The 25,545-nt window shown below is 43.2% G+C and overlaps 1 protein-coding gene across 1 annotated transcript in view; it reads left to right on the top strand.

Annotated features, from left to right (window-relative positions):
• Positions 1-25,545, top strand: part of LOC119655971 — a 58,449-nt gene that overhangs the window by 15,851 nt on the left and 17,053 nt on the right. The window contains exons 2-3 of the mRNA XM_038062204.1: positions 23,707-25,113; positions 25,173-25,478. Of these exons, the coding sequence (XP_037918132.1) occupies positions 23,765-25,113; positions 25,173-25,478 (1,655 nt within the window). The 5' untranslated portion in view covers positions 23,707-23,764. The remainder of the gene's footprint in view (positions 1-23,706; positions 25,114-25,172; positions 25,479-25,545) is intronic.

Raw genomic sequence — 25,545 nt, 5'->3', positions numbered from 1 at the left:
TTTTAGCTTCAATATCAAATCCTACAAGCCCCAAGTGACAACTCCAAGTCCTCTCCTCATACATATCTTTAGCCATAAACACCTACGGATGTATCCCACATCTAATATCTACACATATGCTTCCTGTTAAGTAATGGCCCTCCCCAAGGACAATGTTTGGCATTACGCCAAAAATGTGTAAGGCAGAAACTTTGGAACTTTCACTCGGAAGAATGATAACGACCGGCTATAGCCGCTGTATTTTATTATTTTTGGTCCTTTTTTGTCTACGTAAAGCTGCTTGGAAATATTGAAGTCTTCATTTTCTTTCCGACACAATTTAATGCGCCACACGATGTTGTTGAATTTGGGAAATGCTTTCCAAGCATTCCTTATTCACTATCAAGTATCCTGTCTACAACTTTTTTTCTCTATTTGAAGAGGAATGAAGGATGAGTACATGCGCAACACAGACCTTGAACTATGTTGAAGTGTCCGAAGGATAGTGAAATTTTCGGTAGGGTTTCTATTGTCACACAGCTGTACACATACTGATATACAATAAGCGAAAGTTCATACAAGCTTACATACGGTTTCGTTAAGACAGTTTTGAAGTATGTTTTCGATTTGATCGGTTATTGTTTGTTTTTTTCATTGCTGAAAATGTCCGAAAAAGACACCGCAAAGTACCACATCGAAGGCATCTTGAGCTCTTGATAGCTCTCCTCTTGATGCTCTTCACCATATTTTCCCCTTCACTCAAAATAGACTGAATTACCACCATTACCATCCCATTAACTGCACTTCAGTTTTCATAGCACAAAAGCACTTTCCTGACTACTTTTCCTGATGCTACCGCCCTCCAATCACATCCTTGTTTATATATACGAGTATATATATACCTGGCGTACCAGGTTTATCCTCACCTGAGTTGCAAACGCAGAGCTGCATGCGACCAGGCGCGTGTCATGGGTTGCAGATAATGACATGACCCATCGGGCCAGCTACGAATATCGCAAGTTAATCTTGTAAATAAGTAGCCGCGGACAAGCAGAACGTTTCCCTTTGTGTTCGTCCTCCCTTACCGATTCTTCCCTTTTAGGGGGAGTAAACCTCCTTAACAAATCCGTAATCCGGGGTGAAGGAATCGACGCGCCTATCGGATGAATTGCAGTGACGTTACACTGTATTTCAGCGGCTCCCCTCCAAATACCTTCCCTACCTTTGAAGGTAACCATGGGACATTGTAACATTGGGGCTCTGTTGCAGGGTTGACTGCCTCCCCAACACTCGTAGGTACAAAATTGAGGAAAATAATTCAAATTCTTTTGAAGGGATCCCAGGGACACGAAGACAGTACCCAACACGGTTAAGAGTCGCTCAACAGCATCAGAGCGGCTCTTCGCCCTTGGATGTTTTGGCAGTTATGCCGTCAACCACCAAGGACGGGAGACCTAGGCGTCGTATGATTTGGACGAACCAACTCAACGAATTTATCGTCCGCGCCTATCACCGTGTCACGAATTTGGAACGGAATCCATCAGGGTACAGACATCGACTACATGACGCGTTCATAACCCGATTTCCGGAGCTAAGTCATGTTCCGGAACAGAACGTCGTCAACCAGTACCGGGTGATAGTGAATAACAACCGAGTTGCCTTACCAACTAGGCAACAAATCTTCCAAGAGGTTTCACTTGAGCTCGGGCTGGAGTCATCAAATTACCGGACTAGTCACAGGAGTAACACAAGTACTCCACTTGTAAGGCACTCCATGAATCCAGTAGTCAGGAGAAGCTTAGTAACTGGGGATATCGACCCAATTTATAATGAGGCTTTGACCGCATTCCAGGTCGCATTCACAAAGTATGCTAAGATTCTCCCAGACGCTAAGCCAAAGATCCGAAAACTGAAGTTTACTTCGGCAACTACTAACATCATTGCTGCCGTTCACAGAATTTTGGCTGATCGTTTGGCTAGCGAGATTACTGCTACAGAGGTTCACAGCCTGATCTACGTTGCAGCTGCCACGGTTATTCGTCTCCATAATCAACATCTTAGAGCGAATAACAGAGGTATGCGCAGAAGGGCTTTACCATTCTGGGTGTTTCGACCCAACAAAAGAGTCGAAAAGTTGAGAAAGGAGATCGGTCGTGTCACGCAAGCATTCCTTTGAAATACATCACCAAGAGTGCACAGATGCGTTGCGAACATCGAACATCGAACATTGCCAATCGAAGAAATCCTCGAGGTGCTGAAGCAGAAACTTGCGGTATGCTCCAATCGCATCCGTTCTTCCAGAACCAACGGGGATTCTACAAAAATCTCATCAACTCAGATAGGGAAAGCACCCTCGATCTGGATCAGGCAGAAGACTTCTGGAGAAGTGTTTGGAGCGAATCCAGCCGATGCAATTTAGAAGCAACGTGGCTCCCACACCTTATGCGTTCATGCGAGGCCCTCCACGAAATGACCATGCCTGACGTAACTGAAGTCGACGTTGAAGCAGCCCTTAACAAGGCAGGTAACTGGAAGGCGCCAGGAGTTGACAAGATTCACAACTTCTGGTTGAAGCGGTTCAAGAGCACTCACAGGATATTGGCAAATCAATTTAATCAGATGATTGCCGATTCTGATTTAGTTCCACCATTTTTCACCAAGGGGATAACTTTCCTCATCCCCAAGGAACAGGGTGCCTCTTGCCCTTCAAAATATCGACCAATTACTTGTCTTCCTACCATCTACAAGGTCTTCACTTCAGTTCTGTGCGCGAACATCTCAAAACATCTTGATGTTCATAAATTGATAGCTGAGGAGCAAAAAGGATGCGCAAAAGGCTCCCGAGGCGGCAAAGAAGAACCAACTTCGCTCCTTGCTGGACGTCATCATCCAGTTCAGCAGAGATATCGGCATGCAGTTGGGTTTGGAAAAATGTCGCATAAAAACAATTGTTCGGGGAAAACACACCGACAACGAAGGATACAGCCAAAATAACATCCGAATTGAGGGTATGGATTCGGACGACGTCTACAAATACCTCGGCATATTGCAAGCAACAACACCTGCTGTGGCAATAATCAAATCTAAGTTGCTGGGGGAATTTGAACGGCGTCTGGATCTTGTCCTTAAAACTGAGCTGTACGGGAAAAATAAAATTATGGCAATCAACACCTTCGCCATTCCCGTCCTTCTATACACTTTCGGTGTGATACAGTGGAATAATACTGATTTAGAATCTGTCAATAGATGGGTAAGGGTAGTTCTTGCAAACAACAACATGGACAATAGAGCTGCCGAAAAATTGAGGATCACTATCCCACGTCATCAGGGAGGAAGGGGGGTACTTGATTTAAAAACGTTGCACTACAATCAAGTGCATTCTCTTCGTGAGTTTTTCTATGAGAAACAATCCTCTAGCCAAATACATCAGGCTACCGTCATGGCAGATAATAAATTATCTCCTTTGAACTTGAGAAGCAGAGAATGGGATCCCATGTCGAATGTTACTTCAGTCCAACAGAAGATCGACATGTGGAAAGAGAAACCCATTCACGGAGGTCATATCAAAAATTTGTTGTTGTCAGGCGTTGACCTCGAAGCCTCCAACAAATGGTTGACAAATGGTGTACTTTTCTATGAGACCGAAGCATTCCTAACTTCAATTCAGGATGCTCCGCTCCCAACAAAAAATTATAAACGGTACATTCTTCACGACTCCTCAATCACCAACCCCAGTTGTAGGTTGTGCAACTGTGAAGAGGAGACCATCCACCACATAACATCTGCGTGCAGGATGTTGAGCAGTACCGAGTACACCAATCGTCATAACTCCGGCTGCAAGATTCTCCATCAAAACCTTGCGTTGAAGTATAACTGGTGGCAACCTACCATCCTTACTATAAGTATACTCCGCAGAGAATCTTGGAAAAGGATCGGGTCAAACTACTGCGGGATCACACTATTGCCACTGACCACAGTGTTAATCATAACAGACCCGATCTAGTTCTGCTTCTGAAGGAAGAACGAGCGTGCTTTATAATCGATCTAGCCGTACCGTTGGGCCAGAACACTGTTGAAAAACAGCACAAAAAAATCCGGAACTACGGCCCCTTGGCAGACGATATGAAGCATACTTGGAGACTACAAAAGATCGAAGTAGTCCCAGTAGTAACTTCAGCGCAGAACTTACATAAAGCGCTGAAAACGCTCGATCTTAGGGCTGGACTATAGATGGAGATGCAAAAAGCGGTTATCCTTGCAACCTGTGCTGTAGTCCGAAGAGTCCTGTCCGGTAACAATCTGACCTAATGGGTTTCAGTCTTGATCCGCACTGTCTTCGATATAAGATCCATGTCTCTATAGAGTAGAACCTACACGTCATTGGCTGAAGTGTTTGCGACAATCGGGATGTAGTAATACATTTTCGCATGGTCGCACACACTTTGCGTTAAAACGCATCATTGCTGTGATGCGGGCCTTTGGATGTTGCCTTCAGCCCATCCTTAGATTGGTCGCCCCTCGGTCCGGTTGGGCGGGAAGAGGGTCCGTGGGCTTTTTTAACTATATATCTGCGATAATAGAACAAAACGTACTCTGGGTTTGCCGAACAGCACCGCAACTGCAATAGCTAGGTGAACTGCCCAGTACGCAGATGACTGCGGCAACGTCCATACTCCTCGAAAATCTATCCGGGCGTCTCCTACACCCTTGACGTTAGCGCACAATATCGCTAGCGCTTCCCTTACCATATATTTTATTTGTGGCCAAGTTAATACCCAGATTGATGATGACAATGGTCGTCTGATAAGTTTTAAAGACTGTCAAAACCAGAGAGTAAATTACTCCTTCTACCGTTGTCCCATATTGTCCAAAATGCATACGGTCTTCTAGGCCTCAACACTAGCTCGTGGCGCCGCCAAAATGCTCCAAATTCCATTGCATGCCCCAAACTACTTCAGCCTTCATTAACAGTGAACTCAAGGGCCGTATTTGAGATACTACCATCTGTTACTTTCTTGTTATCCGTACTGCATCAAATTCCCACCAGTTCTTCCCCGGTTACTACGGAAATTACTACCACATGCAAAGGTACCTGGAATCTGTTACTACACCTATTCTCCTGAGGGAATAACATCTGAATAAACTTTAGGAGGAAATCAGGACATGTGATTCGTGGAGATGTTTTTTTTTATGGATAGAGGTAGAAATCTTACAAAGACGTTACTGCGCCAGATTGCAGCAGTGTATGGGATATTCACCCAATAAGACTACCCCCACTTCTCCGCACATATCGCCGCGAGACCACCGTTTTCCAGTTTTTGCAGTCTTCCGTGTATGGCAGTTATTATAATTATGTTGTTATATATGCTCCACACTCGGTTCACCATTCACAGTGCTCCCACCCTGATGGGACCTCCATATAGGAGGATGGATTTCACCGCCCCTGCGATAGGCAACCGACGACTATATTTTGGCCCTCCAATATTAGATATCATCCTTGCTAGAGATATACTAGCCTTTGTTGCCTATTCTCACGCATAGTGCAGATGCTTATCTTAGCATCTATCATCGATACCGCAAGTATCTAATGATCGAAACGATTTCAGGATTACCATCGCGGATCTTGATATTATTGTTTTCTCTGCGATTGGTCGTCTTTTCGTCCGTCAGGTCCAGTTTAACCATTTGTAACCATACCTTGATAGCATGAATAGTTTCACTTCTATAAAGTTCCATGTGCTTTCCAATTACTACCACCATCAGGCCGTCTGCAAAAGCAATCAACGTCGTGGCGCCTCCTTTGGCACGCGAAGATCAAGCAGTCCGTCAAATATTATATTCCATAGCAGGAGTTCCAATCTGGGGCGTTGGAGAATACCTACTGTCACAGTATATTCCGTCCGTCATCCCTCTTGTCTAAAAGAAGTCTCTCCGAGAGGTGATTCTCGATTATTCCAGCTAAATAACCCGGAACACCCAATCAAGCCAGGGTGCCTTTAATCCAACCCCCATTGACCGAGCTAAAGGCATTCCTGACATCCAGCGTTACGACCGCAACAGCCAGATCCAGCACCGCTGCTATTGCGTCAGCCGTAGAACGCGCTCTCCGAAACCGATATTGTCGCGCCGATAGATGACCCGCTAGCTCAGCGAACAGAAGCAGCATCTTTCCCAAAGTGTCTAAAATATAGATAAAAAGATTTGAAGAGGGATTCGGTAGCACAACCAAACTCTGACCCATCCGCAGAATGGGATCATTCCTCCGGGCCTGATTTTAGCAACCGACTTTCCTCGGATTCGCATTCAATCCCTGAACTTTATTATCCCCAATTCTTTCAGACATATCTTGTAGTTCCTCCCCGGTCACCTCGAGCATCCATAAAACGTCCTATTAAACCGTTGGGCGAAGTCCACTTCCTTTCCTTTGCGGGAAAAGAATTGCGATGATATTGACCAAAAGTCGCGAATGTGTCACTTGGGGAAGTTTTTGTCAACGAATCTTGTCCATTGCAATCACATAAACAGCGCTCCAGGGGCTCAGTCTGCAGCAACTATTCCGTTTACTTTCTCGTATGGTCTTCTCAAGGCTACCTCGAAGGTCGCGGTATTCTTTCTCCATCTGCTGATGTTCTGACTTTGGCAGTCAAAGGCAGACACGATGATCTCAACAGCGAGATTTCCTGATTCCACCAACAGTGTGGTTTCCTACTGTGATGGAAGCACCGTCATGGCATTACATAGTCGCATATCTCAGTAACCCACTGACATAGCTGAATCATCTTTTCCATTCCCGTGAGCCGTGAGCTTCGCCAGGAATATCAGAAACGTCTCCTATCTCCAATCGGAATCCTTGAAACTCGCACTGCCAGGGATACGGGAGTGATTGTTGGGGGGACGACAACATTCAGCCCGAGAATCAACGTAGTATACAGCGAGTGTAGAAAAACATAAACTATGCCGACCGAAAGAGCAGGTGATATCCCGAAAATGCTCGCTAGAACCATTACAATTATTCCCCAAAGGGAGTTTGCTGGACCAATGGGATAGCAGCAAATCACTATGATGGATCAAAAACAGACCAAATGTTCTTCGCTAAAGCTGTCCAAGCATAAAACCACGTTATCGCAAGTAGATCCAGAGATTAACTTTGCGTCAAGATATTACTCACCACAGCGATTTCCTCGATTAAGTGGAGCCGACATACTGTTGAAGAGCGCCGTGGACGGGATGTGCCAAAACATCGTGTGGGGTTTCCTCCCATAATTCTGATAGCTACGCGAAGAAGATTGTTTTGACGGATGTTCTGGGAATTGACAGCTATAACAGAGATTCGAGGTAGATAGCTTACACTCGTTACCCCCAACCTTTGAAAACGATCGATTCAGTGCAGACTCTTACAGGAGAAACACGAGAAAAAGTCCGTTATGGCCGAATTCAAGCGAGGGGGCACGAAATAGTAGAAGGCGAAATGATAAACGCAGACCGATTATAGTATCCAGTCTTTATTCTACACAATATCAAAGAGGTAAAATACAACCTTATGGGCGTGTTGTCGTTTCGAGCTCCACGTAACAACAGAAAGCCCATTTTCATTCACCTTAATACAGTTTCATCCTTTTTTTGTTGAACTTTATCAATGCCAGTCGTTAATGGAATAAACTTTATACATACATCTGGATCAAACAACAAACAATTGGAATACTCGAATGCATGAATGCCAATGCTGCTCACACTCAGGTTCCGCTGCCCGCATAGAAGAATTTAACCCTCAATGCCCTCAAACCTGCTTGGCTATGCAGTTGTGGCCTAAAAGTCGCATATATTGCAGCTTGAAAGGCTCTTTTTAGATTGTCCAAATAATGCACTTCTCGTTGTTGCTCTCTTTTTGAACGTCTTGCACTAGCATAGCCTGCCAAGTATTAGTGCAGCCTGGCACGATTCAGAAGGCGTCTGGTTGATTTGCTGAGCTTTTACAGTTTTCGGTTCCACCAGAGAAGCATTTTACCGCATTTGCCCCGGATAATAACACAAGCATATTCCGCTGCACTTTGTTGCCAGGAAGTTTGATGAACCAAAGCAGATGAGCCTTTTCTTGACTTCCCCATTCCAAGTATCAGTGATCTTGGGGTAAGACTTCGTCGCACCCATCAGTTTCTAATCCACTCTAACACCTTTGAAGTAAAAATTGTTGGATCAATTATTTCACTTCTTGACCCCACGAACGTTGGAATGAAACTTACGTTCGCGTGCATGAGACCAGTTGAAGTGATAAAATCAAATAAATTCTCCAGTCTAGCTATGCATTTACTGCAGCCCCAACAATATGTTGAACGTTCGTATCATAACCTATTAAGAGTTCAAGACCACTTCATTCTGCAGACACAAAAATATTTCTTAATTTTCGGTCCTGGCGTTCAATATGTCCACCGGGGTTACCAGGCTGTCCCAGCTGTCGGCCATCACCAGCTTTTCTTTCTTCCGCTCTTCCTGATAAGGGTGAAGGAAAGGGTTCTGACAGGCAAGATCTCACCTGCAGTTCCCCTCCTTAGCGACTGAAGTTTCCTTCTGTTGGGCGTTTCTCTCCCGTTTTCTAGGGTTTCTAGTTCCTCTGATTATGGGAGTTTTCCTTTCTGGCTGACCGCGCCATAGACACTGAATGCAGGCTTTCCATTGAAGTGGAGAGCATGCCTGCCACAGATTTCTCCGTAGGGGAACATGAATGGGGAGAGTGAAAAAACTTGAGCAGGTTAAATACCAGGTACTGCCAAAGTTGTGTCAAAGTCTGTTGACTTAGTTCGATTAAGAAATAGTTACATCGCGCTTTTAAATACGATTCGCTTCAATAAAAGCAGTGCCTCTCCAACCAACCTCTCCAACTAGGGTCCTCGATAACTTCAATGGGCATAGCTCACATAGACATGCGTGGGAAAATCACCAAATAATCCTTATGCATTGCGCTTGGGCAAAAAATCAATGCAATCGCTTTGTCGAGCATCAATGCTACTAACAGCGCTGAGTTGAACTCCAACTTGTGGATCGTAGTATTGCCTTGGGATAAAGTAGTTCGCTGAAGCATCTGAACGGAGATCACTTTTCTACTTTTCGGGATGAAGGAGACATGAACGGTCGAGGTTCAATTCGAATGTAAACTGCCACCGCGCGCTTATATGCTGGAGTGCGTGAATCCGTGGGGTGCTACAATGTAGTCCAAATACACACCTAACCACAGTGAAATGTGAAGTGGGTACTATAAAATGTGCGCCAGGTTTGTGATAGTGAAGGAGACTTATTTCAGTTCAAGCCAGAGACCCAGGAAAAGTAATTTCACATTTTGTTTATAACTATTATGACGCCAACAGAATCGATAAGCTTGCCACTTCATTAAGAACTCGAAGCCGATGAAAAACTGATGAATTCGGAGTCACAAAGGAGTTGAATCCAAGCGTAAACTCACTTTGTTGCTGAAACAACTAGAGTATGAGGTCATAAATTCTACTTACTACAGCGCTGTCTTCCATTAAGTCGGGTCCAATGAGGTGTTATGTTGTTGGAGAAGGTCAGGTATTTTCTCCAATAATCCCCGTAGACACTCAAGGGACATTGCTTAGAAGCATGTTCTAGGAGGAGACAGTTATAAAAGAGATTCGATTTCGGGAGTGCCTAAGACCTTGTAATCATAAGTAAGAGTCTAATGCTGGTAAATTGGAGTGCACTAAATGCAACCTCGAAGAGCCGTTGGGCATGCCTACTAGGGGCACTGCTAAGTCGACTTGGAGTAGCCTAAAATAGATCAAGTTGTGAACCCACATTTCTACGAATTTCAGAAATTCCGATTTATAAAATCTCGAATTGACCCGATGACGAAAGGTTCGATTTTATGGTTGGGACAACTAGCGTGTCCCATTGCTTGAACGGAATATTCGTAACTAGCAAAGAACGGTACAGTGTAAATCACTGCCTACAACCGTTCAAACAGTCACAAGATCTCACACGGGTCATCAAATGTTGGAGAATAAAATAATAAAAACGATGGCCGATTTCAGTGTAACAATCATCAATCTGCACAACATGAAAGAATCCATCAGTTAAATCGTATCGGCATAACCCCACGGTCCTCTTTGGACACGGATCGATTCAGAGACCACAATCAGAGCCCCGCCGTAAATGGCAAAGCAATACTGCTTTATACTGAATACAGGCTCAGCATTCATAACAGTGGATTGGTAGTGTACCTAACACCTCTGCCTCAACTAAGGGGTACGGCATTCAAAGCACAACTCCAAGTTTGAGCCAACAAAGAGCTCCGCGCTCGATGTGTGCACAACGACAACTACCACGAAACTTCCACAAAGAGACCAACCGCAAATAATCGGGTCGAAAGCACATGCCCCAGGACTTCTCTAGAGACATATGCTCTCAGAGGACTACCCCCGTTTCAATGGTACCAGGTAACCTCTAGTGAGGCTTCATGGCGAGAGCCACTTCAGATGAGTCCCTACCGCATTTATAAGGAGCAATTCGATGTAAATGCAGCGTTTCCCGGTGCCCCCACTCACCTCCGTAGTATACCGCAGTTAGTGCAGACGCCAATTGGCGTCTCAAAGTTTCTCTCACATTCACACCACAGACTAAGCGAGGTTACATTCAATTTTTTTAAAAAATGTTGTATATAGTAGTGCAGCAGTATTTCCAGTCAAATGATTTCTCTGGTTCACGGTGTCTGATCAGGGCAGCTCTAATCCCAGAAACTGACATCAAGCTAGTTTCGTTCTGGTTCGATATTCAATATCCGACATGCTCTTTCCAGCTCAGCTGATGGACGGCGGTGAAATTCGGTCAGTCACCAGAACTTATCGCTCTGATCATTTGATGCAGCCACTTTTAAGTAGCTCCATCCGTTCAGTGCGGATCTCCACAAAATTACCCGCTTATCTTCAGTTTCCGCTGAAAATTCTGTGCGTCCGGTTTCTCTGAATATTCTCACATATGCTTGTGCATTATCCTCAAGGAACTTCAATTTCTTTCGCAGTGGCTACGTCTGCGGTCGCCAGGGAACCTTCCCAGCTTCATAGTGTCCAGACCCGAACTTCAGCAACGATATACCAGAAGCCATAATGTTGAAACACTTATTACCGAAACCGAATTACCGAATTACTAATTAGTTTAGTTAGGTGGGTGGAGCAGCACCTCCAGGCACTCAGGCCTTTGTTAGGTCTATTATAATGTCCCGTAAAATAACCTATTCAATGGCCTTCCTATACCGGTGTTCGCAGGCTTTTACGAATCTGAGCATATTTTCCCCGGGGGGGGAGGGTGCTGAAGAAAACGTTCCGAAATATCTTTGTCGAGATCTGAGGACGCCGGGCAGGTGCATATAGAGTGCAGCACCGTCTCCCGGTCCTCCTCATATCGTTTACATATAACCGATACTACCATCCAAATTATTCCGCTGTGGTAGTCTGAGGAACACTTGGGTATACATGTACGCTTCTTAAGGGACAATAAAAATGCTACTCTATAGGCTCCGGATTCCTTCACAAAGAATTTTGCCTGCCGACAGAAATATAAATTTCCCCACTCGTTCGCATGAATTCTGTAGCTTCATTCTTCAAAGCAGACTTGACAGTGGATGGCCGAATGCCGAATGCCAAGTGCTACCTCTGACAAATTACGGTATAGATTCGAATGGTGACACCCCTTCCCTCATTTTTGTCGCGAACATTGTTCTGCTGGCAATAGAATGGTGTGAAATATTGTCGCCCCTAATTGGGTTTAGCTAGAACACCCCTAAGCCCGATCCGTCTTCTGTGACTTTTGGTTTATTCAAGTTGTACAAACTCATCTTGGCTGGTTTTTTGTTTGTTACTTCCACACGAAAACCCGGAAAATACCAATCAAGTCTAAACACCACAGCACCACGCGTCGACGGGTGATATTGGAAGAATCTTCGTAGCGAATGAAATGTATCCTTTTGATGTATATGTAAATATATTTGTTAATATTTATAAATTATTTATTTTATGATTTAGTATATATTTTATATTTGTTTAATTTTGGTTGATCAGCACACACTCGCTCACTGTTTCGTCGAAGAAATGATTAATTTCCGTATTTATATTAACATAACTTTCTCGTTTTCTACATTCTTCGGTTGTATGAAATGACTTGCAATTAGCTTCATTAACTAAAAACGCGGCTGTCCGCAGGCAAGGTTGGAGACAGAAAAGACCGGCTTATTTCCATGCGGTCTTTTCCTGTCCCAACCAACGGCACTTTCTCACCGCTAGTCCTCCACTCCCGTGGCGAGTTCTAAAAAGTGGAGAGTTCCGCGCCATCTATTTGTTCGCATTCGCAACATTCGAAATAAATTTCGAATGCTGCGAATCCTGCCGCGCCACAGACTGATCCATCCATGTAGATTATTAAGTCTGTAAGAAGGTAGGTAGGCCACTCCGAGGAGCCCAATTAACGCTGTCGTGTGTCATTTTGATGCCACAAACTCCTAAGGAGGATGTGGTCGCTGAGTACAAGTCCTTAGTGGCCGCTTGGCTGTCGGTAAGACAGATCTTACCCCAGCCATCGAGAGGCTTCCAATAGTTCCGCTACATACACTGTCCAATACTTCCGCGGAATACACTGTCAAATCCTGGGACTACGACGTACGATTCGGAAACACTGTATGTTTCCGGGAAAACTCCCGCACCGACTCTACTGACTATCTTCCGCAAAGAATACTGTGTCATAGTCTCGCAACACTCCACCGGTCTTCCACTATGCCCTGGTCGGAAAATCCACAGCAAAGTTACTCAAATTACTGAAGCTCGGCTTGGATGCAGCGTAATCAGTGGGGAATGCCAAGATTTGCCAGGGAACTTCATCTAGGATGTTACTATGGCCGTAGCGCTTCGCTGTCCAGCATTCGATCTCACGTAGTCTGACAGGACTTCACGCTACACCATATTTAATGTTGAGGTCTAGGGGGAGGAAGTGCAGGAGCACATTAAGAGCATCTGCCGGCCGGGACTGCAAAACCTCGGTAACACAATGCACATGCGGTCCTTGAATCCCATTAAGGTTCGTTCTATTGTACTTTTTGCTCAGCGCCTGCCAACATACATTAGAGCCGTACGTTAGGATGGGACGTACCACGGCTGCGTACATCCAGAAAACCATTAAGTATGCAAACCCAAAAGACTCGAGACCATTTATCAACCAAAGGCTAAGTATCTAGAATCGAATTTCAAAAGCACCGGTTTTCCTGTTCTGCTTTAAGCGCCTTGCGCAAGTGTAAAGATGGGGACTCTGGTGAGGGGCCTCTGCCTACCGATTTGTCTCAGACACTGAATATGGAAGTAACTTCCTTGAAATAAAGTTGTAGATGAACTGCGCGGCTCATCGGAAACTCAGGTCTTTGGCTAGAACGAAACCATAGTGAGATTGATTGCATATTTACTTATTCAGCTTCTAAGTGGCCATGGAGTATTTCAGGCTTACCTACACAAGATCGCAAGGCAGGATATTCAAACTCTGTGCTCTGCAATGTGGTACCAGGTGCTGCGATCACACATTTTTCTGGCGGAAGGCGGCATTCCCTACCCTACTGAAGAAAGAATATTCATATTTTGAACACTCTAAGTGTTGTAGTGAATGATTATACACTGTACCACGACGTGAATGTTATGTCCGAGGGGATTGTACTCTACTTTTCTGCTAAGGCCCACGAGTGGTTTACCATGGAAGGATTGAGGCGAAATGTACGCTTGCGAGAAAGTCTTGCAGAAGGTTAAAGTGTATTGCCAGGAGCCGAAAGCAATGGCATATAAGCACATCTTACCCGCTTAAGAATTTACTGAAGAAGACTATACTTATAACTCATCCACTAGAGGTCAATTAAGTCCCTAAAAAATCTCGACTAGTTAAATTAAGGCACAAGATGACCTTATGTTATAAAAATGGATAAGGTACCCTTAGTTTAACGCAATTTTCCCCAAAGGGTCTCTATTTTTTTACGGAAATTACACTCCTTCCACGGTATTCATTCAACATATTAATCAAAGTTCCCTACAAAGCTATTCATACGGAGCTGAAAATAACACATGTCGATAATAATAGCGCCATCCTCCCACATTATACGCCAAGAACTACTCCTTGAAAAGCTTGCAACACAACGTTCTACTTCGTGTAGCAATTGCTCGACATGTCTATGAAAATCGTCTTTAATTAATTTTCCTTTCATGCAAGTGAAATGATAAATCATGGAAAACAGTTTACTAGGAATTTCTATTCTGTAGTAACTGAAAATGTTGGTCTACAAGGCGTGCGAATGAGCAATCTACCGCTTGATAATAAATCATAGACTGCCAGTGCCTACCTCAATTGCGGCCTGTGTATAGTAACCATACAAAGGATATTGAGGAATGTTACGCTTAAAGGCAATGTATTCACTCGGAAAGTGAACATCAACACATCCTTAGCCCACGAAGGGCTTATCAATGCTTTCGCAAGCCCACACGTGTGAAGGTACGCATATGAATGCGTATCATGTCTGGGTTTGTTGTTTCAAATGGGCATTATAGTGTTTGTAAATTTATGGTCCAACGATTTTCCTGTTGTGAGCAACCTTGCCTTGAACCCCCCAGAATGATTGCTAAGTTATTAGCTCCCAGGTAGCCAGCCAGTTCTACCTAAAGTTGGAGTCATCTTGTAAAACGGTTGAAATATGCGAAGATTTTAGATAAAGCGATTTCAACAATGCAGGGGTTGATATATGGGGTCTAACGAAAAACATACAATCAATAGAATAACGGATACGAAGGATGATGGAAATATCTTCTCAACACCGGAAAAATTGCCGCCTAGTCTTGTGTAAGCGAAGAACGAAAACCTAAATTAAACATCTCAAAAACTACCTCAATAGAAAATTTCAGAACTTCCCTGTAAAGAGTTTACTGGAAATACGTAACCACCCCATCAATTGGATTATGTGTTTCCTTCATGCGGTCCACCTTCACAAATTCTATTCAATTATTAATATTGACAACAGAGACCTTTTTCAAACTCCATTTTATCTGGCAGTCCCCATGGCATGCGACAGATTTTAGGGTATTGTATGTATTGTCACCAGACCGTGTATCTACACCATAACTTCAAGGATTCTGTGAGAAGAGGGACTCCAACTTGATTACACATCATGTCTGCTTTGAAAAATGCCTAGGGTATGAACGTGGATAACAAAAGACTTGACTATCCTTTTGAATAGTGGTTTAGTATTATCCTTGAATCTGTTTGAATGAGATTTGAAACAGGATAATGAGATTTCGGAAGATATAGAATAGAGTTTCCATTTTGAATGTTAGTTCAATAAGCTTTAACAGCTTTAAAGGGCCAATATGTCCCCAGGGACCAACGCAAGCATGTAATCGTTTATCTGTCACAACACAAAAAAGGCCTTCCATTTAATGAAGAATGTCCTTTATGATTTGGAAGGAATATTTCACCAGTGTCGTACAAAAACATATCCACAATAATGCCTGAAGCAGAACAAACCCCCTCAACACTTGCAGTCCTAACACAATTTATGGACCGTTCCCAGAATTTCGAGCCTAAAAAATTCAATAAGCAAAAACCACAAATCACGATTAAGAATAATCGTCCAGAGCTTCCTTGAAGTATCCAGTATGTCGGAATATGTGCCCGTGGCGATGATCAATGCTATTAGACCTAAATTCCCAAACAGCATTATCCACCCTCCCAAAAACGTCGTTTAGCGCTTTCGCTTCGTAATGCCACCTAATTTGCGGGTGAATCATTGATGAGGAAGCAATTACGGCTGGAAGTGTGATACCAACACTAGGGAATAAGTAATGAATATCATTCTTTATCCGTCTTGATTATGCTGCTTGAGTGACTGGTGAGTCTCCAGCATCACTTAGAGCCTATCGCTGGGCTTTAATTTAACAAGATTTTAGATTTGGATTATGTTTTTGGACGAAATAAAGTCTTTTGTAAACGGATTAGTCGCAGGATGTACAGCTTGAAAGAGCTGGAAACGGATTTACAGGGAGGATTTGTTTTTTCGAAGGAATTGGAAACAAAGCACTTAAATCCACGAGCACATTTCTGATGAGAGAAATAAGAAGGTGATTTTCTGAGCAAGATTCTTTCATGTAATTTGCTTTACTTGATTATCTACTCCGAGACCTACCAGCATTTTATCTGAAAAGGATTTACTATAATTATTTGGTTAACCTATATTAATCGCTACACGAACAAACAAAGGAAATCCACAACTCATCTTTCCTAGCTAGTCGCGGTTCGGTAGAGAAACCACGCCAAATCGCCAGGTAGTTTACCATGGCAGGATCTCAAGGTTTCGTTGACATTTCCATACCAATTTAAATCTGATTTGGGATAATGCAATAGTTTTTTAGGCTGTTAGACAGAATATAGATGTAAACAATGCACGCCTAGGAATATGTCAACCTTCCTTCTTTTCTTCTCTTTGTTGTACATTTGTTGCAAGGGGTGAAGGTTATTTGTATATATGCCAAATTTGACAGTTTGGTCAATTAGACCCTTCGTTGGCCCCAAAAAATTTAAGTTGACTTCGAGAGAATATGAGTACTACTGAAAATGATGTCCAAACCATATTTCTTCGCGCTTCTGTCAAACGCCACCTTGTTGCACCTTGTTGCCTGTAGCAGTTTTGCGCTAAGACTGCCCAAACATGATGATTAAATCTAAGAGTATTTGCTCTCCAAAAGGTAAGAAGTCCTAAACTTCGAATCCACCCGCAAGTATAAGCAATCAAGTCACGAATTTCGGAGGACCATTATATGCATGCTCCCTGCAGGAAAATTTGATGAAGGGATGTTCTCCACTTTAGTAGAAAGCCTGCGTTTAGTGCCGAGGGCCCAGTCAATTAGAGAGGAAAGTACTACAAGTTTCAAGATGAGAGTAACTTGAAATCACACTATTGATTAATCGACATAAAAGCGGATAAGAATGGTTCGGTAGAAGAAGACTTCAGCCACTAAGGAAGCGGAACTATAGGCTAAGACCTACCTGCCAGAATTCTTCCTTCAATACTTACCATAAATTGCTCTAATGGCATTATGTGAAAATCGATCCAAGCGAGCCGGACGCCATAAACCGGGCAATATCCATTAGATTCGAACGTAAGTAAGTAATCTTCGGAGGAGCATAGGGACAAACTGATAACTCCAGCGAGATCACCGCAACATTCTCTTCGGTCAACGGTCAACATAGCTAAAAATTCAAAATATTCCATTTATATGAGTTCACTTTATTTGATGATGACGTCATACACGTCGTCTTAGACTGCAATAAATTCATGTAAAATACAAAATTTAACTTTCTATAACTTTGTTAATAATAATTGGATTTCCTTCAAACTTTCCAAAATTGTGCATTGTACTATAACTTACAATGGTGCCGTTGTAATTTTGGACTTCTACAAGCGGGAAATTTTCGAGTAAATTTCTAAATATTGTAATATGATATTATTAACTTATTTAGGCAGGTATAGGAATGGTGTGTTTTGAGGCCTATAATTTGGAACAAGTGCACCATTGTCATTTTTTCAAATTTTTCGGTTGGATAGGTTATGACAACGAGACCTGTTACACTTATCATGGCATACATTTTGAGCCCTCATTTCCCTATATTTCACCCAATATCAGAGATAAGATTTTCGGCAAGTACTAATCGAGCCCTTTGATTTGATATCCCACATGACTATATTCACTGCAAAAAAACATGTACACCCCCCTTTCACATATATGGAGAGCCATCCTCAAATTCAACATAAAATGGCTCCAGTTGCTATGCGAGGCCAGATAAAGAAAATGATCCGTGATACTGAGGTAAATGCAAGAGGTACGATCCTCTATAAGTCCACCTAACTACTAGCATATGCTGACGATATCGACATCATGGGAAGAACCACCCGAGACGTACAAACTGCCTTCATCCAGATCGAGCAGGCGGTGATCGGCGCGAGATCTTGGGCTGCACATCAATGAAGGCAAAACAAAATATATGGTGGCAACGTCAGCACCAAAAACCAACCAACCATCAACATCAAACTGCACTGGTCAAACAGGAAGAATAAAGATAGAAACTACAACTTTGTGACCGTTGATAATTTCTCCTATCTAGAATCGAAAATCACAACCGATAACAGCTACCATGATGAAATCCGCACACGGTTGTTGGCAGTCAACAGAGCCTATTTCAGCTTACAAAAACTGTTCCGCTCGAAACGGATCACCATAGGGTCAAAGCTCTTACTGTACAAGACAATGATCTTACCAGTCTTCATGTATTCCTCAGAAACTTGGGTTCTTACCAAGAAAAGTTGCGAACTCTTGGCCACGTTCGAGAGAAGAATCCTCCTAAGAATTTTTGGCCCCCTACATGAGGATGGACGGTTCCATAGCCTACATAATAACGAAATCTATGAGCGATACCATAGCCGTCTGGTTGTGGATAAAATCCGGCTCAATAGGTTACGGTGGGCGGTTCAGTTAATCCGTGTGAATGAGGATGATCCCACCCGGAAAATCTATGAAAGCAATATCTATGGTAGAAAAAGAAGACAAGGTAGACCCTGCCTGAGATGTAGCGATGGTGTAGCTCAGGAGCCCAGACAGCTTTTAGGGGTATCGAATCGGTGGACCTCGGCGCAAAACCGGGTTGTCTGGAGTTCCTTATTAAGGCAGGCCTAGATCGGATACCAGTTGTTGCGCCGTTGATGATGATGATATGTAAGGAGATTCATAGACTACATATTTTCACCAAATTTCATGAAAATACCCTCAGCCATTTCCGAATAAAACGGGTGTGACAGACAAACATACATTGAATCGATTCTAAAAAGGGTTTGTTTCATACAAAACCTTAAAAATGGGCAGATTCTATGAAGTTCTGAATTGGTTTCCAAATCAATACGTATCCGAAGAGAACCGTGGGGTTATGCCCGCATGGCAAGTACTCACATTAAACCTTTAGGACCTCGACTTAAACACGGATACAGGATATCACCCCTTGCATACAACTGGTGTCATCGTGTCACTACTGGTGACTACTAAACGGATACACCATATCAGCCATTTAGTATGTAACTGACACAAAGCGCTGCTTAAATTCAGTGGTCTTCATGAAAAGTTCCTAATTCAGGTCCTAGACAAACTATCATCGATGGTAGTGAGCAATTTGACATATTGGCTGGATCTTACAAGAAAGCCATGTCAAGCCCATTCTAGAGGACAAGGTAGAATAGATTGATTCCGGTTGAGGAAGTAATACGGGCGGGAACTGGGAGACGAAAATTTTCGTCAAAAACCTAAGGCTGCTAAAGCAGAATTTATACCATCGTTTAAGAACCCTAGTAGTACTTCTAATGGGGACATACTCCTCAAAATACCACCTGGAGAAAATTAGAGTCATGGTCTCAGCCAAAGAGAGAAATAGCCCTGCGCTTGCCCGACTTTTTCAGACTTATGACGAAGATACCTCGGAAGCCAAAACAGAAGTGGGTAGACTCTTAAAATATCTCTAGGCTTTCACACAATGCTTTGATAACGACTCGTAGTCATATAGCTTTAGCTAAAGCCAATAATTACAAAAATATACCTATTGAACCATGATCTTCTATTAGTCAGCTGCAGGTAGCAACTACACTTTCCTAGCCCGTTGTTTTCCCTACGAACATAACTCCAACGCTTCCATCTTCAATGTCATAACACACAACCCAGAGTCAGTGTAAATCTCTAATAGAAACAGCGCAATCCCTTTTTAGATTATAGCATTAGTGTGATCATCTTTAAGATACCACTTGGATACTATAAGAGCGGCAATAGATTTCAATGACCCTTCCCTAGATCTAACCCGATAGCAAAATTCATGAATCTAGTTTAAGATATAATGACGCAATACCATGGCACTTTGGTAACTCTGGGTGTCCCAAATTATTTAACTATTCTAAGTGAGAAGTAACATACCTTCCAAAGCAACTCAAATGAGCTGGGGACAAAGGACATACCGCCGGAATACATCATTACAGCAGAAATTCCCTAAGGTTCCGTTTCGAGGCCTATTTTATGACATATAATGTATGATGAAGCGTTTGCGATCACACCTTAACGCGAATGAAACCAAATCATACCATGGTTAAAAATGAGTAAACAAGACGTGGTGATGGAAAAAACGGAGATGACCTTTGCGACTAGCTGCTGGAAATATTACTAACACTGACAACTGACGGTTTGATGACCAAGAGGCCGCCTTGACATCGGTATTGGTGGTAAAAGTCGATCCAAGGCTGAATTTCAGGGAACGCTTGAATTATGTTCAGGATAATTTAGCAACAGCTGGCTTATCTTCGCGAAGGGTGATTTCTAACTTCAAGGAACGAAAATGTACTCACAGGCTGCTAATTACGGACCTACCACTCATTCACTATACGTTACCGTTCTTCTTGAGCCACCACCCACAAATCCCTTCCCCTGTGCTCGTATTTTACTTCGGTTCGGAAGGAGGAGGATCGAGATCACTCCTACGATCGCCCGTAAACATCCCCATCTCTGTACTTATGGAAGGCCCTCCTTGCCAAGTACTAGTTATACCTCCACACCATAGAGCAGAACGGACTGCAACGCACTCTTAAACGCCCTGCATATCTGTCCATCTTACGAAATAGAAAGCATTTCTGATTTCAAGGGTAACGAGCAGCACTACTTATCGAGATTGACGGTGGTACTCCTCAACTCGATGAAAAGCATCCAAAACACCCATGATAGCATCCACCGTCGATTCCCTGCTGAATTGAATTTGGGATGAGCTCCGGGTTTTCTTTCGATGTGCTTTTCGAGCACTTTCCATGCTGTGTCAGGCATCCAGAGTGGTAGTTCTGCAGGACGCAGCAGAGGGTATATTTTAGCTCTGCTAATCAGCGTGAGTCTCGCTACATCTCAGCGACAAAACAAAATGCCCCCCCCCCCCTCTCAAGCAAACGTTGAATCTGTCAAATAATAGGACTGGTCGATGATGAAGCGTTAGTTTACATACTTCAACCGAGATACCGTCGGGTCCTGGTACTTTCTTATTTTTCCCAAAAGGGATCTCCAAGTTTTTTCGTGGTGAAAAGTAGGCAAACCTCTACGCCTTTTACGTCGTTGCCATCAACCCAAACGTGATAGAAAGGTAATGGTGTTTATACTATGTGGCCCCCTGTTAAGAACTAAATGAACAGAGTTTCCGCAAATCCTCAGTTTTTCGAATGACCACTTTGTAACCAAGTCCCCATATATTTCCACCTTGGCACGCCGGGAAATAGCGTTTGTATTGATGATGCTAACGGAGAAGTCTTGCAGAAAACCCCACCAGTCTACCAACAACACTAATAATTTCCCACAGTCTGGGCGCAAAACGTTGGCGTGGATCCAGTGTTCAAAAGAAAGATGGTCTGTTTCCCTCAGGAGTTTTGATGATGCTTTCGCCATTCGATTCCCCAGCTTCCGCCCCTTCATGCCCAAGAAAGTGTCCTCCATTAAATTTACGTCGAAAGTCCAGTGTTAAGCAGACACTGACAAACATGTAATGAGGCTGGGTCTTTATTATTCTATATACTATTCACTTATAAGCACTAGACCAACGTTTACCTTCACAGCGAACTGTGCTCGCAACACGTAACAATTATTGTACACTCCGGTACATGTAAATTTAGTGAATGCAGAACATCTTAGCCGCGTCCCAACCCTTTCAAGTTGCAGTATAGGCAACGCCCTTGCCAAAGGGGCCGCGATACCTGTAAAGAATGTAACCCTGCTTTTCGTTGTAAGTTTTGACTTTGTGGCCTGCCTACCTGCATCTGCGGCATGCTATCCTCCTGGTAAATCCCCCCCTATAGACATGTGCCATCCCATTCCTCGTGTATTGCTTGACAACCTTCACCAATGCCTATTCGGGAATTGATTACCTCTGAGCTTCCACGCTTGATCAGAATCAAGATGCTCAGGTTTCTCTTCGGTGCCAAACTGCCTTCAGTGCGCACTCTCTTTAAGACAACATCGGTTAAGGTAATGTTCGCCTACGCGTGAACAATATCTATAAACCTTCCAACAACGCAGAGCAGCTCTGTTAAGTGATTCCTTACAGTACAATGTGATCATAGAAAGTATTCACTTTGAGTTGGAATGGAATGATCGCCTCACGCAACGCGATCTCAGATTGAATCTGAACAAACCTGAATTTTTGACGACCGATCCCCATGAAGCAGGCACAATCACTATCAGCGGCAGTGACCTGCCCAGAACTGAGTGATTTAAACACCTCGGGTCAATGCTATCATCCAATGGAGAACTGCGCTATGAAATTGCTTCACGCATTAACTCAACCTAGATGAAGTGCCGTTCCACAACTGGTGTTCTTTGCGATCAACGTATCAACGAACGTCTCAAATCTAAAATTTACCGCAATGTCGTCCGTCCTGCCGCTCCCCCTAGTTCTGAGTGTTGGCCGACTATAAAAGACAATGAACGGCGTCTTGCGATAATGGAGACGAAAATGTTGCGTTGGACTAGTGGCGTGACACGTTTTGATCACATCCGAAATAAGAAGGTTGAATGAGCCTCCCGGCTGTGTTACACAGGGTACTCCAAGCACGTCCGAGCTTCGCCAGGAAGATAAAGAAGTTGAGGAGCGCTCCGCAATCTAATCAAGAGGATATTAAAATCAGCGAAAAATTATACTCCGCTAAAAATTTACACCTCCATTTAAAGTCTGCCCCAATCTCACCTGCTTGAATATTTCCTCAAGTTTTCTACCCTAACCAAAGGAGCTAAATGGCTCTCGAGTATGTAGACAAGACAATAAAATTCGAGAGCATTTTCGAAGCTCGAATAATGAATGAGCCAGGATATCTAACAACAACAACCAACTACAGAAATATTGCGTGTCTCGAAATTACATAACCGGGTCATTGGTCTTTTTCGGGAATCTTTTGCGTAGCTTAACGTGCATTGATTTTCGGAAACGTTATTCCGATTTATTACGATAATTTATTGTAATTGATAGAACCTGAGCTTCAGTGTTAAGCATAGGAAAAACATTAACTGCAAAGAAGGGAAGAAAATAGGTCACAATCGAGAGGAGATTGCCAGCGAAATGAAAAGCAGTTCAAATTTTAACGAAGTTTGCGAGAGATGGGAGAAACTTTCCAGCCTGATTTTCCATGTCACATTTGAGTTAATTTGAACAAAATCACCTTGCTGTAATAGACAGCAGTCCTTCTCGTCCATCGGATGTGGCCAACACTTCAGCAGTTTCCCCGAAATGAGACTTAAAGCTCCTAGAGCTGACAATGAAAACGTGTAAAAGAATTTATCGATCAAGTCCTCACGGTGAAATTTATGGGGCTGAAAAACGTTTTCCATGGAAAATACGCCAGCACGCAGAGTTGGCTGTTGTTGTGTCTGGAGCTCATTCGATATGACATAATATCCAGCGTGTGTATACATCGTCTGCTCGTTAAAACCGCAAATTCTATCCCCTGAAAGGTTTGGGGTTAGAAAATCCAAACTGAATGCAGGCTAAAGCGAAACCATAGCAAATAATTACCAGATTGTAATTCAATAACAAAATCCCGCAAATATTTTCCATAGAATGCGATGGCCTAGTGAACATATCCTTTCATTTAAATTTCAGATACTTTCCGCATGGCTGAGTCGGAATCAATATTTGGCAGCAGAAGGGAGGACACGAGATGGACGAAAATAACGGAGCAACTGGCGGTACCAATAGATGGGGTGTTTGCCCAATGGAAAATCTCACCACAACAATTCAATCAATAGATACAGTACGCACCTTGCACCAAACTATCGTTGCACTTAGGACAGCACTTGAAGACGCTAAACTTGAAATACAAAGGCTTAGAAACCAACTCACAGCACAATCTGAAATAAAAGAAAGTGCCAAATTTCAAGAAAAAGTCATTGAAACAAGCTTACCTGAGAAGCAAGCAATTCCCGAGGTTTCACTGGAACATGTCCCATCACCAGCCACAACGGTTGAGACAATAAAGGAAGAAAAGATAGAAGAGGAGGAACAGGAAGTTTCGGAAACCAAAAGTATCTCTATTATTGAAAGACGAGATATTGTGGAGGAAGTTGAAACTTTCCAGCATTTAGAACTTCCAAAGGACTCGAATATACCACCGATATCTTCCAATTTCACTACAGAAAGCAGGAGTCGTCGGAAATTATCCTTTATTCCAGATATTCGAGTTACAGCAAGACGCAAAATGGCTTCAAAAATCGATGTTAAGATTAAGGTTCTATCGAATGTAAAAGTTCACGGTGCAAGTACAGACACCAGCTCTAGCAGTCAGCCGAGCTCGGCAAGAAGTCTCAAGGACGAGATGTCGTTACCCAAGGACAGCGAGGAAGGTGCTACTCAGCTGCTTTCTACAGAAGGTTTGAAAAAGGATGACCATTCCCCCTCTGGCAGCGACAACTCAGTATTCTTCGAAGATAAACCTCCAATTGAATCCGCTACTATCGACGGAAAAACGTCCATACGACCCCATGACTCTAAGGAAGAAGTAGACGATATTGAGCTAATCTTCTCATCTGATGAAAATCGCGAACCAATACAAGAAGATTTAGTCTCGATATCGGAGTATGATCCGTGGCAACCCCCAGGTGCATCAGGTACACCAGTCCTGGTCAAATTTTCATCATTACATTCTGAGTCAGAAGAAGGTGCTTCATCATTAGCGAAAAAGATTCCAGCCTCTACTAGTCATGATGCAGTTTACACTGCAAATATAGCACAGCAAAAGAGCTTAGAGAGTTCGGAGAGTACGGACGGTCCACGCAGCACGAAATCTTCCAGTTTGGAACGGGAGACTAGCGGCGATCACAAGGACGATTCACATTCAATCGGTAGAGACGAGAGTATGGACTTTTTTGACCATAAAGATTCATCTTTCGGGCGAAAGTGGACGAATTATAATGTGATTGTGGAAACGGATATATCAAAATGTGGTATCATTGAGGAAACGACATTTGAGATGTATAGAAGGAATACATGCCCTAATCCGCCAGCTTATAGGTAACAGACGCATCATTTATATTTACTAGCAAGTCATATAAAATTAAATATATTTACAGACCACTCATGCAAGCTGACACCATAACCACAAGTCGTCATGTACCTGTTATTGGATCTAAATATCGTCGTGGTGGAAGGCAGGCTGGCGGTGGGCAAGGAACCCCAACGCAGTCACCCAGGGCTGGTGGTGTAGCGGGGACCAAACGTAGTAGTGCTGCCCAAACTGAAATAACAGCACTCCCAGATCACTGGAAATCGGAGAGTCAATTAGCCGATAGTCGATTCCATGCTGGTGGTCCATTTACGCTCCCATCAAAATTCACTCCATCTGTCGCAACCACTGGGTGTCACAGGCATATTATAAGGTAAGTTGAGCAGACACTTTTTTTTTGTATGCCACGAAAAAAAATCTGTGACTCTGTTAATGTGAGC

This window comes from Hermetia illucens, chromosome 4 (assembly GCF_905115235.1).
Source record: "Hermetia illucens chromosome 4, iHerIll2.2.curated.20191125, whole genome shotgun sequence".
Taxonomy (NCBI): Eukaryota; Metazoa; Arthropoda; class Insecta; order Diptera; family Stratiomyidae; genus Hermetia; species Hermetia illucens.
This window is presented reverse-complemented; position numbering and strand designations above follow the sequence as displayed.